The sequence below is a fragment of the Chiloscyllium plagiosum genome, unplaced genomic scaffold, assembly GCF_037043375.1.
Source record: "Chiloscyllium plagiosum isolate Xiang-an unplaced genomic scaffold, Cpla_swu_hap1 HiC_scaffold_11, whole genome shotgun sequence".
Classification (NCBI taxonomy): Eukaryota; Metazoa; Chordata; class Chondrichthyes; order Orectolobiformes; family Hemiscylliidae; genus Chiloscyllium; species Chiloscyllium plagiosum.
In genome coordinates this window covers 52,917,154-52,933,460 of record NW_028270149.1, presented here as the reverse complement: position 1 = coordinate 52,933,460, position 16,307 = coordinate 52,917,154, and the positions used below count along the sequence as shown (strand labels likewise).

General features: G+C 38.9%; 1 protein-coding gene across 1 annotated transcript; it reads left to right on the top strand.

Moving 5' to 3' along the window:
- Positions 1-780: 780 nt before the first annotated feature.
- On the top strand, positions 781-15,003 carry LOC122557216 (tetraspanin-7-like). Its single transcript, XM_043704666.2, has 8 exons — positions 781-913; positions 6,976-7,164; positions 8,885-8,959; positions 10,731-10,817; positions 12,050-12,205; positions 12,789-12,872; positions 13,751-13,831; positions 14,864-15,003. Exons 1-7 carry the CDS (start codon positions 824-826, stop codon positions 13,817-13,819), a joined length of 750 nt encoding a protein of 249 aa, XP_043560601.1. The 5' UTR covers positions 781-823; the 3' UTR covers positions 13,820-13,831; positions 14,864-15,003.
- The last annotated feature ends 1,304 nt before the right edge of the window (positions 15,004-16,307 follow it).

The following is a 16,307-nucleotide window of genomic DNA, read 5'->3' as shown; positions in this document are numbered from 1 at the left end:
GCTGGTACAATTGCAACATTTAAGAGGCATTTGGATGGGTATATGTATAGGAAGAGTTTGGAGGGATAAGGGCCGGGTGCTGACAGTTGGGACTAGATTGGGTTGGGATATCTGGTCGGCATGGACGGGTTGGACCGAAGGGTCTGTTTCCATGCTGTACATCTCTATGACTCTATAGACCTATGGGGCAACTTTTTCACGGAGGGTGGAGGCTGGTACAATTGCAACATTTAAGAGGAATTTAGATGTGTATATGAATAGGAAGGGTTTGGAGGGATATGAGCCGGGTGCTGGCAGGTGGGACTAGATTGTGTTGGGATATCTGGTCGGCATGGACGGTTTGGACCGAAGGGTCTGTTTCCATGCTGTACATCTCTATGCCTCTATGACTCAGTTGGTGTGATTGACAGGATGATTGGCTGTCAGGTTTATTGACAGGATAGGCAAAAGTGAGGACTGCAGATGCTGGAAACAAGAGTTTAGATCAGATAGTGGTGCTGGAAAAGCACAGCAGGTCAGGCAGCATAGGAGGAGCAGGGGTTTCAGGCAAAAGCCCTTCATCAGGAATGAGGCTAGGAAGTTGACAGGATGATTGGCTATTAGGATGATTGACAGTTGATGTGATTGACAGGATGATTGGCTGTCAGTTTGATTGTCAGTTGGTGTGATTGACAGGATGATTGGCTGTCAGTTTGATTGACAGGATGATTGGCTGTCAGGTACACATGGTAGACACCGGAAGTTGGGATTAGCAACGTCACCTGCTGGCCCTGGGGGGGCGGGATTAAAGTCGGTCTGCTCTCGCTGGGCCGGTGGAAAAAAAATGGCGGCGTCTTCGTCTCGACGGCTGCAGACCAAGCCGGTCATTACCTGTCTCAAAACCTTCCTGATCGTCTTCAGTTTTGTTTTCTGGGTGAGTGTGTAAGTTAGTCACTGGGGTGGTGTCCCCCGGGGGAGGATTGGGCTGTTGTAGCCCCGAGGTAAGTGGGGCCCGACTAGCGGCTACACAAAGAGAGAGCGCGGTGGCGGCTCCGGGCTACCGACTGGGAGCGGGGGTTAAAATACTCTTTATCAAAACCAACTCACTCTCCGCTTCAAAACTTATTTATTTTTCCGTAACTAAACGAGTTTTCTGGTGTCGGACTTTAGTCTGCTCGGTGCTCAGAATTTTTATTAAAATAACTCTTGAATTTTGTGGGGGAGTGGAGGAGGTGGTGACGAAGCAGGGTCTCTAGGAGCAGCCGCGTTTGGGCTGGAAAGTCTTTTTTTGTTTTGAAAAGTTTTTAAACTCATTAAAGCCGTTTCGTTATTTGTTTGAATCTACACCAGATGAAACCTGGAAAGTATTGGGCTGAAAGATTTTAAAGTATTTCGTACCTAAGCTTTTTGACAGCAGTTGGGTGTTTTTTCTCCCAATTTGTGCGAGGGTTTTGGGGGGGGAAAAATCTCCAGTGCTTATTTTCGAAGCTCCTTTTGTTCGAACTCTGCTTGTTTTCCGACTGTGGTGTTCCTGCTTTGGTTTGCCAAAGTGGGTGGTTTATGTTCGAGGGAATAAGGAAATTCCTTGTCTATGGTACTAGCTTTGTTTTGAGAAAACTCTGCACAGTCTTAATGCACAACCAAATAGAAATGCAATCCCTATGTATTGTGCTTTAATGGTGAAGAGTTATGTTGTTTTAACCTATGTGGTAAGCCTGTGCCAATTTTTTCCCATAAAGGCTGGTTATGTGCATCTTTGTAAGTTTTTGATGGACAGGGATTTCTTTAGTATTTTCTTCTGTTCATGACTGTAAATTGTTTCAACTGTTAACTGTTTGCATAATGTATGGATCACCTTGTCAAATCCTTTCATGGCAAGAGATTTGCCATGTAGTTATAAAATGGCTGGTGCAGATTTTAAACTGATCCTACTGTTTAAACCACCGTTACTGTTGTGCTAGGTGTTCTTGACTTTGATCATTCTGTGGTGGAGTGGACAAGGAATGAACCTGTTACTGTTGGGCATTGGAACGCTTTTTGCTCTCTATTCTACTCCCTCAACTTAAGTTGTCATTATGCTGTAATCTGTACCAAGTCACCAATACTAGCTCCTAGTTAAGAGTCTTTTACAATAAAATGGTCCTTTGTTTTCAAACCACTGACCTTGTTACTAGCCTCTCTCTGATCCTCAGCTCTGTCTGAGGTTTTGTCACTCATCTCATTCTGTGTATTCCCTGAGTTCAACAGTATGAGCATTGCCTGTACGGTCAGTTGCCTTAGCTCAAATATCTGGAATGCCTCCTTAATCCCTCTGCTTTTCTACTTTGCTTCCCTTGTTATTTAAAATCTGCATCTTTGGTTGTCTACCTTTTTTGGCTTTCTTTTTGACAGTAAAACTTTTTCATGTTCTTGAGATCTCCTGGGATATTTTATTACATTAGAGCACATGCTGTTGCTTCCTCTGGATGTTTGTCTGCATGCTAAAAGATAGCACTTTCTATAATTCTGGCTGGTATTGGGTGGTGCTGTGCTTGTTGAAGCAACAAATGTAATAGCACTTCTGCAACTGAGCTGTTTTTATTTTTGAATGGTCTGTATGTAATTTTCTGTTCCATAGTTGATCTCTGCATTTCAGCTTGGTAGAGTACTCAAGCAGACCTGGCTTTGTCTGAAACTTTTAGCTTTCTTTCCCTCTTTCATTCTGGTTTCTATTGTTTAATATAAATTTTTTTGTTCAAAGTTGGCATAAGTCTTATCACTGGATTTTAAACCTTTTTTGTTTGCTTCAGCCTCTGGCAAGTAACCCAATTTCAGCATTCCTGATAGGCTTATGCCTGAAATGTTGACTCTCTGCTCTTTGAATGCTGCCTGACCTGTGCTTTTCCAGCACTACATGTTTTGAATCCCTTTAGCAGTATAGTTGGATTAAAGTGTGCACCTCAGTGTACTAAATGGTAGACCTAGTGCAATAATTCTAGTGAATGAGCCTAGCTGGATTGACAGTTCAATAAAATCATTTTCCATGCTTTTAATAACTTGTACTTAGTTTAAAGGTACAGATATCTTATTTCTAGTATCTTCCTGTTTTGCCCATCTCCATTACAAGATCAGTTGTTTACAAGCACTTTGGCACAGTTGACATCCCTTTTGTGATGTGATAAATTTGTCAAAAATCCGATATGAATGCCTTTGAATCAGAATGTTTCAAATTTAAAATATCAAATCAAAGATTGACTTAGGGCAAGATTACAACCAAAACACAGCTGATTGAATTGTAGAATATCTATGTTCCAAGTTTAAAGTCCCTCTCTAGAGCTTGCGCAGCAAAATTTAGACACCACAGTGCAGTACTGGGGGAGTGGTGCACAATCACTTCCCCTCCAAGACTCACTCGTTTAGGTGGATGTCGTGATCTGGTGATGAAATGTTATTAACTTTATTTTTGCCCCTTTCCAGCTTCAATCAACATCCCATTAAAATGGAAATGCAAGGGCAGTATTTAAGCATGTTCAGTCCTCTGATCTTAATTGAGCTGACTCAAATGCTTTCTATATTTTTCCCATTGTGCTTTCATTCCTATGACAGTTTGGATGTACTGCAACTGATGCAATTTATTTTGTTCTCTTTAATAGCCTGTTTTGAAATTTTGAGCAAGTAGGTTTGTTAATAATTCACCTAGACCATTTTTAAGGAGAAAAGTACTGAATTGCAAAGGCATTCCATTTTTTTTAAAAGCAGGCTTTTTTGATAAATCTAAATCCTAAAACTGCCATTTACCCAAAACTGCATGAAACTCAGTAAAAACAGTAATTCCTTATCTCTTTATAATGGAGTATTTATCCGTTAGTGCTGGATGTAGTAAATCCAAGTTACAAATGGAGGGATTGGGGAGTCAATTTTTAATATCTGACAAGGCCATTTTACTGTGTACTGTACTCATGAGCCAGTGCAAAAACTTTTAGTGACGCATATATACGTGACTGCTTTGTGGTGACTTCCCTTGGCAGCTGATGAAAACCTGGAACAATGGAAACCATGATTAGGTGTAAATAATGAATAGAGGATGCTGGTGATAGATTGGAAGGCTACCCTGGAGGCAGAGTTCATTAACATATTAGAGATTTTGTTCCAAACTGCTCCAAAAATGACCAGGCTACTCTGGATTTGTATTGTCATGTGAGATTAATTGACATCGTAGTTAAGGATCTTGTAGAGAGTAGTGACTGTAGCATGATAGAAATCAAAATTTCAGTTTGGGAGTGAGAAAGTGTTCAGAAATTTCAGGAAATGTAAACATGAGGACTGATTTTAGTCTGAGTAGATTGGGTGGGAAGGCTAAATGATAACAGTTGATGAACAGTTGCAGATATTTAAAGAGCTACTCAATTCCTCAACAAAAATATATCCTAGTGAGAGAAAGATGGTAATGGGATAAAAATCATCCATTGTTAAATAAGGAGGGGAAAAAAAAACAATAATATCATGCCTTAGTTTTTGAATTTCTACAAAGGAAAGTGGCAGGATGGAAGATAACAAAGGGATACTAAAAAAATAATGAGCTAAAGTGAATTTTAAAAAAAACTAGCACAAACATCAAAGATAGCAAAAGGTTCTATAGACATAAAAGAGTTGATGTGAATGCTGGTCCCTTGGAAGAAACTAGAGTAATGTAGGCCATCAGGCCCAGGGGACTTGTCTGTACTCAATTCTAGTAGTTTGCTTAGAATAGTCAACATCAATAAGGAAAAGGTCCTAAGTTCTACCTATTGTTTCTGACTTGTCCATTCCAACAAGAATGGTGCTATGTCCTCAGTGTTCATGGTGGAAGACAATAGTGCCATTCATGTTAGAACAGGAAAACACTAAATGAAGTGGCAGCGGAGTTAGTAGATCCATTGGTTAAAATATTCCAAAATTCTCAATGTGAGAAATGTTCCAGTGGATTAGAAAATGGTGAGTATAACACCCCCTCCTGAAAAGGGAGGCAGGCAAAATGTGGGAAACTAAACCAGTTTCCCATCTGTTGCCAGAAAGTTAGAATCAATTATCAAGAAAGCAATATTAGGACATTTGGTAAGTCACAATGCTATCCATTGGAGTCTTCATGATTTTATGAAGAGGAAATGTTTGACTAATTTGCTAGAGTTCAAGGAAACAACAAGCAGTGGAAAATGGGGATGCTGTAGATGTAATTTAAGGGTCTGCGCAAAAGGTTAATTCAAAGTTTGGATCCTATGGGATTAACTTTTTAAAATGGCAGGGAAGACTGACTTGTAGTTTAATTGAACTAATAATTACTTCAGGTAGGTAAAAACAATGACTGCAGATGCTGGAAACCGGATTCTGGATCAGTGGTGCTGGAAGAGCACAGCAATTCAGGCAGCATCCGACGAGCAGCCTTGTCAAGCACCTGTACCATTGAAGTTCAGTTGTGCTTCCAGCTCAAGCTCTTAGATAACCTTGTAGAAAGTTTTGTAAAAAGTTACACTGACATGTATTTAGATGTGATATGCAGATGGAGCAATCGCCACTGCATTGATCTTGCATATTAACAGGTTGTTACTGCATACTTGTGTAGGTTTAAGTCACATGGTTCCCATTAAAATTCCATAGGGTTCAGGAAGAGAGCATTGTGACACCAGATGTTTTGGTGGCTGCTCCCCAAAACAATTCCAGAGGAAACTATTGCCCTTTTTTTTCCTGATCATTAGACTTTGAATCGTGTGTTGTTTACACCATATCTGTGACTGAAATGAACAAATAAAACCACTGGTCTTTCTCTTTTTTTTTAAAATGAACCTGACAAATATAAGTGGGCATTTTGAGGTTCGGCTGCTTTTGTGTGGAGGCCTTGCTTAATGCAGCGATAGAAAGACTCACTTGGCATTTCTCAAAACACTTTTGGTGACATGAGGTTGAAGTGTTGAATCAAATAGCTTGCTTTAACATGGTATGGATATCAAGAAAAAAATACCTTTTAATGTTTTCTGAATAGCCCCAAATGCCGTAATGTCTAATCCAAAGGGAGTCTGATTGTATCTCATGCAGTGTCAGGTTAGGGGTGGTATTCTGATTCTTGAGTTCTGCAATTAAGTTTGTTTTCTTATAGATCTGTTTTCTACTTATTGCTGGCTAATTGTAGAATTAAGTCTATTTCCCATTGTGGTATCTCCAGGTTGTTCACTTGTAGCTGGAACCACGTAGATGCTAGACTAGTGAGTGGACGTAGCTTTTTCTGAAATCAGTAGAATAGATAGAGGGTCAAATCTCCAACAGAATTAGCAGCCCTATCCTGAATACTGTTGGTGCCCTGTCTTTAGGGGTGCTGGTAACATCAGGTGTTCAACTTGATCTCCACACCATAAATTCAGTGTGCAAAAGGCTCAATCTAACTAGCTGATGTTGCAACACATGTATAAACTGCCCAGTATAAATAGTGCCAGTCAGATGTGTTTTCTCCACAGACTGCTCAACCTCTTAGAAGGTTTTGAATTTGAAACTTCTGAAATGGCTTCAAATGTAGTGTCTGCACTTGGAGGTTGAGTAGAGTTATGGATTTTCCTTTGAGTTAATTTTATTTAGGCCAGACTTTGAACTTTGCAGTTTTCTTGGAGTCTAAAGTTAATTTTGTTAACATGGGAAATAAAAATCTACAGCTTTAAGCTAATCAGAAATTTCTTAACTGACTGCTGAAACTTTGAAGTTTGCTTTACTGTAACTAGGTTGCAACCTCAGACGCAACAATGTTTCAGGCTTTTCTGTTACATAGCATTCACCCTAGCTTATTTGGGATGGCAAACCAATGCATTCTTAATGAAGGAAGTGTAATCTTTCCATTCTCCATCAATGGAGATCAGTTTAAACAAATCTCCTGTGTTTTTTCCTTATCTGTAGTAATTCTTTGGGCACATCCTTTACAAATTCATACCTGCAGTCCTGACCAGTGACTTTCATACAGGTGTTATATTTTGTCTCTATAATGCAACTGTTTTTCAGATTGCAGGTGGTGTGCTTTTGGCAGTGGGTATATGGGGCAAAGTGAGTCTGGAAGAATATCTCTCTCTCTTGGCTGAGAAAAGTACAAATGTTCCCTATGTACTTATTGGAACTGGTGCAGCCATTGTCATATTTGGTTTTTTTGGCTGCTTTGCAACGTGCCGAGGAAGCACATGGATGCTAAAACTGGTAAGTTTTACCACTTAATCTCCATGCCAGGCTATCTTGCTTAATTGTTTACTTTGTAACTTCAGTGCCTTTATGTAAAGGAAGCTTATGTAAGCACATGTACATTCAATAAACTAATCAAGCATGAAGTAATAACAATGTACATCACAAACAATTCATGGAGTCTGTATTCTCCAGAATCCCAATGTATACTGAAGATCAATCTCAGGCTGCATCTGGTTTGACATTAACTTAAATTTTACAAGGTTGTCCCTGATGTTTCATTATGTAGGTCATTGTTTTGATGACCCAAATTTATTATGAGAATCAATGAAGCAACTTGCATAACTTGAGCATTTTACTGTAGTAAAATCCCACTTATCACAGTACCATCCCAATTCAGATCTTATCTGTTTGCTTGACTGTCACATGTGTAAGCCTGATGTAACTGTTTCTTTAAAATTTTGATAGTAGTTGTCTTGATCTGTTGCAATACTGAACTTAACCTATCTTTGCTTCATAAAAGTCCTTCAGAATTCGAAGTACTTCAGTTTTCAAAAAAGCTGAGGTAACCTAGTTAACATTTCTTAGCTAACATTTCTCAACTGTGCAATACAATGTCCAAGTTGAATTTGGACTCTGCAAACCGAAACCCAAAGTTTGCTGAGCTATGGAACTTTCTCAAGTGCACAATTCTGGTCGTTCTATGTATAACTTAAAAATGTGTTGCTGGAAAAGCGCAGCAGGTTGGGCAGCATCAAAGGAACAGGAGAATCAATGTTTTGGGCATAAGCCCTTCTTCAGGAGTCCTGAAGAAGGGCTTATGCCCGAAATGTCGATTCTCTTGTTCCTTTGCTGCCTGACCTGCACTTTTCCAGCAACATGTTTTTAAGCTCTGATCTCCAGCATCTGCAGTCCACACTTTCTCCCATTCTATGTTGAAAACAACCTAATGCATCTCAATGTTCACTGTCATTCATAAATTCTCCCATTGTAAGCAAATTCCACTATATTGGCTCCCATGCCAACTCTTAAACCTCATCATTAGGCCCAAGCCTACATGCCACTAGTTAAAATCCAAACTCTTAAAATGCTCATTGTGGGCAGCATGGTGGCACAGTGGTTAGCACTGCTGCCTCACAGCGCCAGAGACCCGGGTTCAATTCCTGCCTCAGGCGACTGACTGTGTGGAGTTTGCACATTCTCCCCGTGTCTGCGTGGGTTTCCTCCAGGTGCTCAGGTTTCCTCCCACAGTCCAAAGATGTGCAGGTCAGGTGAATTGGCCATGCTAAATTGCCCGTAGTGTTAGGTAAGGGGTAAATGTAGGGGTATGGGTGGGTTGCGCTTCAGCGGGGCGGTGTGGACTTGTTGGGCTGAAGGGCCTGTTTCCACACTGTATCTCATCTAATCTAAAAAAATGTAATCTAATCTTAAAAAAAACCTTGCATTATGTCTGCCCCAAAACAAAAATTAATGAGGTGTTTTCACTACCCATCAAAATTATTTTTAAAATTATTTTAACTTTGTCAATACTCAGTCTTCATTTATGCTCGATAGTGTTTATATTTTTTCACTTGTGTAATTTTAAAAAATTATGCAGTTTGAGAATAAGCTCAACAGAAATTAAATTCTGTCCCAATTTTATTCTAAATCAAATCATGGTCTATATAAACAATACTTTGCACTGTATTTTCCAAAGATGTAGTCAATAACGCTTTCTTTGTTTTTTCCCCTGCACCAGTATGCTATGATCCTGTCACTAATCTTCTTGGCACAACTTGTAGCTGGAATCTCTGGGTTTGTCTTCCGACATGAGGTAGAGACAACCTTTTTTGTTTTGTGGGAAATATTGTGCCTTTTTCAGTTCAAACATTCAGCAATATTAGCTGACTAAGCTGCAACAAGGATTATTCCTAAAGTGGCTTTCTTTCATGTATCCTTGTGTGGTTATTAAAGTGTAGAAAACCTTGCAACTGAGAAATAGTTAATGCCAGTGTAGAATGGCCTGGAAGCTAGGCCACATAAGAGGAATGCCAATTACTTAGCAATGTCAGTGTCAAGCATCCATTCTGCAACTTGAAAGCTTGAACAAAGTAGTGAAAAATATTTCTGGTGTAGGAAGTTAGGAATTTGTCTGCATATACCTGACTGGCTTAGAAGTACATGTTCAAGTATTAGTTGTAGAATGTTGCTTTGCAGTAAGCCATTGCTTAATGTATCACCATTGAGTTGGCAGCTGAAGTCAATTTTAGAATCTATTAGTAGTGCAAAATTTTAATGTAAAAGTGATCCTTAGCCATGAGATGGTTTGTGTGGAAAAATTGTAATTGGGATTGCTGCATAGTAAATTAAAATGACTGCACTCTAAATTGATTGTCAAGATAACATACACAGAAGCAAATCTTCTAAATCTGCTCTTTAAAATCACCTTGATTTTCACAATTTCAAACTTGAAGATTTGAAGTATTCAATAACAATACAAAATATTGTCCTATATAAATAGTGCTATGCAGTTATATTAACAAAGTTCTGTCTTGTATTCACCTTTTCTTAAAAGATTGAATTTTGAGTTAATTTTGTGACATTTCTGTACTAGCTGACCTGGAGAAAATGGGTTCATTTGCTGGCTTCAAGAATAAATGGATTTTATCCCCTCTCCCTGCTCATTTAACTCTTGTATTTGATAACATTTGAACCAAATGAGTTACTATTTAGTTGTTAGATTGTAATTGGTTTGTTTATCTGAATTTGCAATATACAATCTTTTTAAAGCAATTATTTCTAAACCAGAAATCTGAAACCTGTGTTCTTAATGTAGTCAGCCAGCTATTGTGGAAGAATAGAAGGGGTTGCACGGTTAGCATTGCTGCCTCACAGCACCAGGGTCCCAGGTTCAAATTCAGCCTTGGGTGACTGTGCAAACTCCACACAGACATTCTCCCAGTGTTTGCATGGGTTTCCTCTGATTTCCTCCCACAGTCCAAAGATGTGCAGGTCAGGTGAATTACCCATAGTGTTAGGTACATGAGGCAGAGGAAAATGGGTCTGGGTGGGTTAACTCTTTGGAGGGCCAGTGTGGACTAGTTGGGCCAAAGGGCCTGTTTCCACACTAAGTAATCTAATCTTTTAAAAAGTCCTAATATTTCAGACATTGCTGTCAGCCAGACTAGTTCTGGATGTCATTTGACTTGATTAGTTCTTATTGGTCCCCAGTATTTGCCATTGTTTGAATAAAGTATAAACTGTCTTGTCACTATAGAAATTGCATTTAAATCTTTTCACTTGATTTTGGCAAAAAGGCTTTGCATCTTATGTTCATGTGAATTTGGCCATTCTTAGAACAGTAAAACAAAATAATTGTTCAAAGTGCCAGAACTACTTTAATGTGAATATTTGTTATGCAACTGCAGTCCTAGCTTAGTATACAGCTATTCAACCAAGTCTAGAACTGTGCACTGCCTCCACTTTTGCAATACTGTCACTCACTGAACTGAGAACAAACTGTGTAATTATCTTTAGGAGTAAGCCTAGGATCATCTAAGCTGTACTTTTTTTTTCTGCTAAAAGAATTATTTTATATGTTCTAGATCAATACCACTTTAAAGAAATGCTTTCGAGATGCTGTACAGAAATACAATACAACAGGTTCCTCTGTGGATAGCATTCAGCGCAATGTAAGTAAGACCAGGCGTGATCTTTCTCATCAGTGGCAGCTTCAATAATTAGCAAGCTGGTGAACAGTCTTGGGTTTTCTTTTGTTTGTGTCTCCTTGTTGGGCACATTTTTTCCTTTTTTCCTACCCTCCTCCATCCTAAATACTTTTCAATTATACCCTCACTTAATTTGTAGTCTCTCTGAACTCCCATTAAGGTTTCAAATGGGTTACAGCACAATCTTTTTCATGGAAGAACTACAGCAGTGTGAAACTAATGGTTAGTCAAAATCTAGACTGAAACAATGAGCTGTCTTGACAATCGTTCAGGCCATTGAAACAACTGCCTGCATTTATGTAGGAGCTTTGTAATTAAGATGCCAAAGCAAGTTCAGAAGCATAGTGGAATTAAAATTGACTGTCTGTAGACATGAGACAGGCAACAACTATTTAAAGGGATGTGAAATTGCAGGCACATGGAGTTAACAATCAAGCAGAATCTCTGGTAAGTTTCCACAATAGTGCACCAGAAATGTGCAGATGACTGTTTGCTGCTGCTGGAGTTTGTGCTGTAGATTGGAATCTCATCTGGTAGATGCACCTGAATAGAACCAAGAGCAAAGTCCTTTTCAGGTTAGTTTGCTAATACTACTGTGTTGGTATGGAATTTGGAACTGGGGAGGGGGGGGGGTGTAACATTAATAGAAATCACAACAGCAGGCAAATAATTCTTCTCAGAATTGAAGTACTAAGTAGGTTCAGTTAAAGTGAAAACAAGATGACCTAAATTGTTTACTGTTCATGTGAATGCAGTGTGACACTTAAGATGTCAGGCTGCATGTGCAAATGTGGTGATAATGAGCATCAGACTGAAGATATTACTATGTTTAACCTTTCTGGATACTGAGTTCAGAGGAGAGGGCTAATGAGCAGAATCTTTCCATTTTGAGCAGTAAAATAGATGCCTTGACAAGAGCTATAGTCTATAGGTGATCAACTGTTGGGAAAATAAATTTTACAAGAGAATTTGATCCAATAACTATGGAGGTTGAAGCTTTATTCATATAACAGTCCAATGTATTTGCTTTCTGCACGGCTATGTTGTCAGACGTTACTTTTTTAAACCACCGTTTGATCTATTGGCTAGCATACCTTTTTAAAGATGTTAATGTAAATCAAATGATGGTAGGCAGCCTTGCAAGAACTGTGTAGTGTTAATAGTCCATACACTGAATTTTATACCTTGTTTTCTAGTTGCATTGCTGTGGTGCTCAAAACTACACAGATTGGAATGACACTGCTTACTTCAAAATAAGTGGAATCCCAATTAGCTGCTGTAGAAATAACTCTGATTGCAAGTCTGGAGATCTGAAAAACATGTCTACTGCCAAAGACAAAGTCTTCAAACAGGTTTGACCATAAATACTAAGTTGATGTACAGTTGTGGCCATCTTACTTTCTGTTCCAAACTCTAGCTTTAAAACATGTAACATTCAAGTAGAATCCTGTGGGTTCTGTAAAGTCACTTGTTCTCAAGATCTTCACATCCAATATTAAAAATGTAACCTGGATAAACTTGCAATTTGAGATTTATTTGGTCATGATCTGGTTAGTCTCCTTTATTTCAACTTTGTTCAATCTTCTTTGCCCACATCAGCATTTTCAATTGCTAAATATTCTGCCCACCTGAGGTGTTAGCACCTGCAGAATTTCCAGTTAGTACTCATTTTCAATGATACTTTTCACAAGCAAGCTTGATAATTCACTGATTGTAGAGTTTTATCAAGGTGCTTGATTCCTTTTCGGGCTTATTGGATTTGGGCTATGCCAATGCCATACAATATTGTCAAGTTCTGAACCTGCTGAATTTAATGTTGACTGATTCTGTTGAATAAGTGTTTCCTTTGGCTTTTGAAGGCTGTAACTTTCCTCTCTCATCTGAGGAAGCCCAACTTGTAAAGATTGATATGGAAAAAGGCTTTATTTATTGCAGGGTTGTGTTGTACTGGTCATTAACTTCATGGAGAAAAACGTAGGAATCGTTGCTGGAATTGCTTTTGGAATTGGCTTTTTCCAGGTATGCCCTCTGCAGCTAGGTCTAATTTGACACCCTTGTGAATAGAAATCTTAAGCTGCAAAATAGTAAAGTAACTTAACTGTCGACTGGTGTGTCGCAAACAGCCCAAGTTTGAATAGATTCTGTTGCATTTTTTTCTAAACTTTGAGGAAGCAGTTTAAGTCTTTAGTATTGAAAAGGGGCTTTCTTGGAAAGCCATTTCAGAAGATCACGCTATGGGTTTGTTCTATCATACTCTTGAAAATGTGGAAACATTTTTGTAACTAAAACTCATTCAGTTTTGTTCTACTTGAAACTGAATCGCAGCAAGACTGTCCTCCAGATAGGAGGCTTTCTTCCTCTAAATTTTAAACTAGGGTAATTGACTTGCTCTGTAGTTAAAATTAATCTGACTGATTTGTTAACTGGACTGAATGGCCTGCTTGTGTCGGAGTGACTTGTCAGTTTATATCTCAGCACAGCCTGTGGTCATATTAACTGTCAATTAGTTCAGTCCTTAAACTCCCAAGCTAGGCCCCTGCCCATATGGTGGACCATACCCAATCTTATTTCAAGCACAGTCTCTCAAATTTGATCAGTATGGATGACTTGTGCAATAACCCACTACATTGAGCATATTGTCAGCACACTTCTTAGCCCAAACTATGAATCCAGGATTAGACTCCTCTCCAATCACAACACCACTCAAACCACCTGTATCAAAATAGTGTACAGATCCCTATAAACCTGTGCAAGATTTAAATACTTGGCAAAAATTTAATGTTTAGGGAATAATGTAAACAAGCATTCAAATGTTGAGTTATGCTACAGCTGTATTTGAAATTTCACATGAATGGTAACTTTATTTCCTGCTTTCCTTGTTAACATCTGCTCTACAGTTGATTGGGATCTTGCTGGCCTGCTGTCTGTCCAGATACATCACAAACAACCAGTATGAAATGGTTTAACAGACCTAACAGGTAATATGAATTTGAAACCACTTAGGATTTCAGCAACAGGTTCTTGTATTTTTTATTTGTTAAAAACAAAATTTTACAGTATCTGGTATGCATTTGAATTCTGTCCTTCCTTGGAGAGGTGATAAACCCAATCAGTTCATCTTTCATTATCTTGCAAAAAGAGTACAGCATTTGAATCATTTTAAGTGAAATCCGAATGCTCAGTATTTAATGCTGCTTTCCTCTAGGGTAGTGCAGTGGTTCAGTCGTTAACACTGCTGTCTGTGCCAGTGACCTAGGTTTAATTCCACCCATGAGTGACTGGAGTTGGCAGATTCTGCCATGTGGTTTTCCTGTGTTCCAGTTTCCTCTCTATGTCCACAGTTGTACAAGTTTGGTTGATTGACCCATCTAAATTGCCTAGTGACCAGGGATGTACAGGCTAGATGGGTTAACCATTGGAAATGTAGGGTTGTAGGGAGTGCATTTGGAGTTTTAGTATGGAATTGATGGGCTGAATGGCCTGTTTCTATGCCACAGGGATTCTAATTCTTTCCCCTATCAAAAAACTGATTTCCTGTTCATTTTTTTAGAATTGATTAGATTACATTACAGTGTGAAAACAGGCCCTTCAGCCCAACAAGTCCACACCGACCCGCCGAAGCGCAACCCACCCATATCCCTACCCCTACATTTACACTTACCCCTTACCTATCACTACAGGCAATTTCGTATGGCCAATTCACTGACCTGTGCTTTGGACTGTGGGCGGAAACCGGAGCACCCGGAGGAAACCCACAGACACGGGGAGAACGTGCAAACTCCTCAGTCAGTCACCTGAGGTGGGAATTGAACCCTGGTCTCTGGCGCTGTGAGGCAGCAGTGCTAACCACTGTGCCAACGTGCCGCCCATTTTAAACCTGGAGTCAACAGAATTTGTCATAGCTTCAAATGTAGCCTGTTCACTTAGTTTTAAACTTTACTAAATCTTATAGTAAGCATTTTGTGACTTTGATTCACAAGTTAATCTCTCTCTTATCTTTCAATCTCTAGGATGCCTGTATCAACTTAAAGGACCTCAGTGCAGTTACAGGAACCAAGCCAGAGTTATGCCAAGCAAAGCTTTACAAATTTGCATTATTATGATGTGATGGACTAAAATAGTTTTTAAATTCTTCACATTTATCTTTTTGAAGTATAGGTTTGTAAGGCTGTACTGGTTAGTAAATGATGTAGACATAATTTTAATCAGGAAAGCCTTGTATTGTAGTTGCACTCAGTGCCATGAGTTTACTATCTTTAATATTTACTGCATTTAAGATTTTCTCTATTTTTGAATTTATGATCACTGGTTGCAAAAAATTCATACATGGAATTTTTAACAAACTTGTCCTGTTGGAAGGAAGAGAACACTAAAGCATATTTTTCTACAGTATAGTAGGTATGAACTATTTTACAGACACTATTGCATTTTCTAAAGCAGAGCAATATTATTCCTGGATACTTGTTTAATGACTGTTCTCTCTGCGCAAAGTATGGCCTACTTGGGATGACTTTAACATTCTCAAACTACATCTCAAATGCACAACTTCAAACTGAGTAGTTGTTGTACCTTGCACACATAGGTGATTAGCAAAAAAATGTCAAATCTGGTATGGCCATTGTTTTGCTTCCTATGTATTTAATTTCACAACGTTGGTGTTCTAAAAGTGCACTTTTTATGCTAAACAATCCACTAAAGATTGTAATCTTGTCCAGAGGTGGATTATTCGCTGTATAATGTAACACTTTAAGCTTTGGCATTAAACAGAAAAATCTGAGCCATGCTGCAAGTTGCATCAACCTTTCTCGATGCTGAAGGAGATGAGCAGAGATCGAGATGAGGGCTAGTTTTCTTTACATGGTCAGTGTAGATTTCCTATTTATGCTCTTATACTACCTTTCTTCCCCAATTGTTAAAACTGGGCAATGTGTAGAGGTGTAAACCTCCAGTGTAATGAAACATGTAATATCTTGCAGCAACTTCCACTATGTAAGTTACGATTCAAAAATAAACAGATTACAGAAACCAATAGTTGTAATCTTTTCACTGCAATTTCCTTTCAGTGAGGTCAGTTTGCATACAGCGCCACCACCCCCACCCCAAAGTCTGATGCTTTGCACAAAGCCCAACTTAGTGTTCTTAGAACCCCTGATTTGAAAACCTGTGTTCCAGAATACTAACAATATTCTGCATGACCCTTTAGTTGAAATCCTATTGCATAGGAATAATAACTGTCTGGGTTAGGAAGTGTTGGGTGGGGATAGAGGTGGGATGTGTGAATGGGCTATTATACAAATCTCTACATAGTTATAAAATTTGCCAGTAGTGCAAGTTAATTTGAGTCACTGTATTCACTACCCAAGTAAAGTGAAAAGCTGTTTTGCAAGCAATACCAGCAGATCAGAAGCAAACAAGGACATGGATCATTAGGGTGTCAGGCATTTATACAAGGAT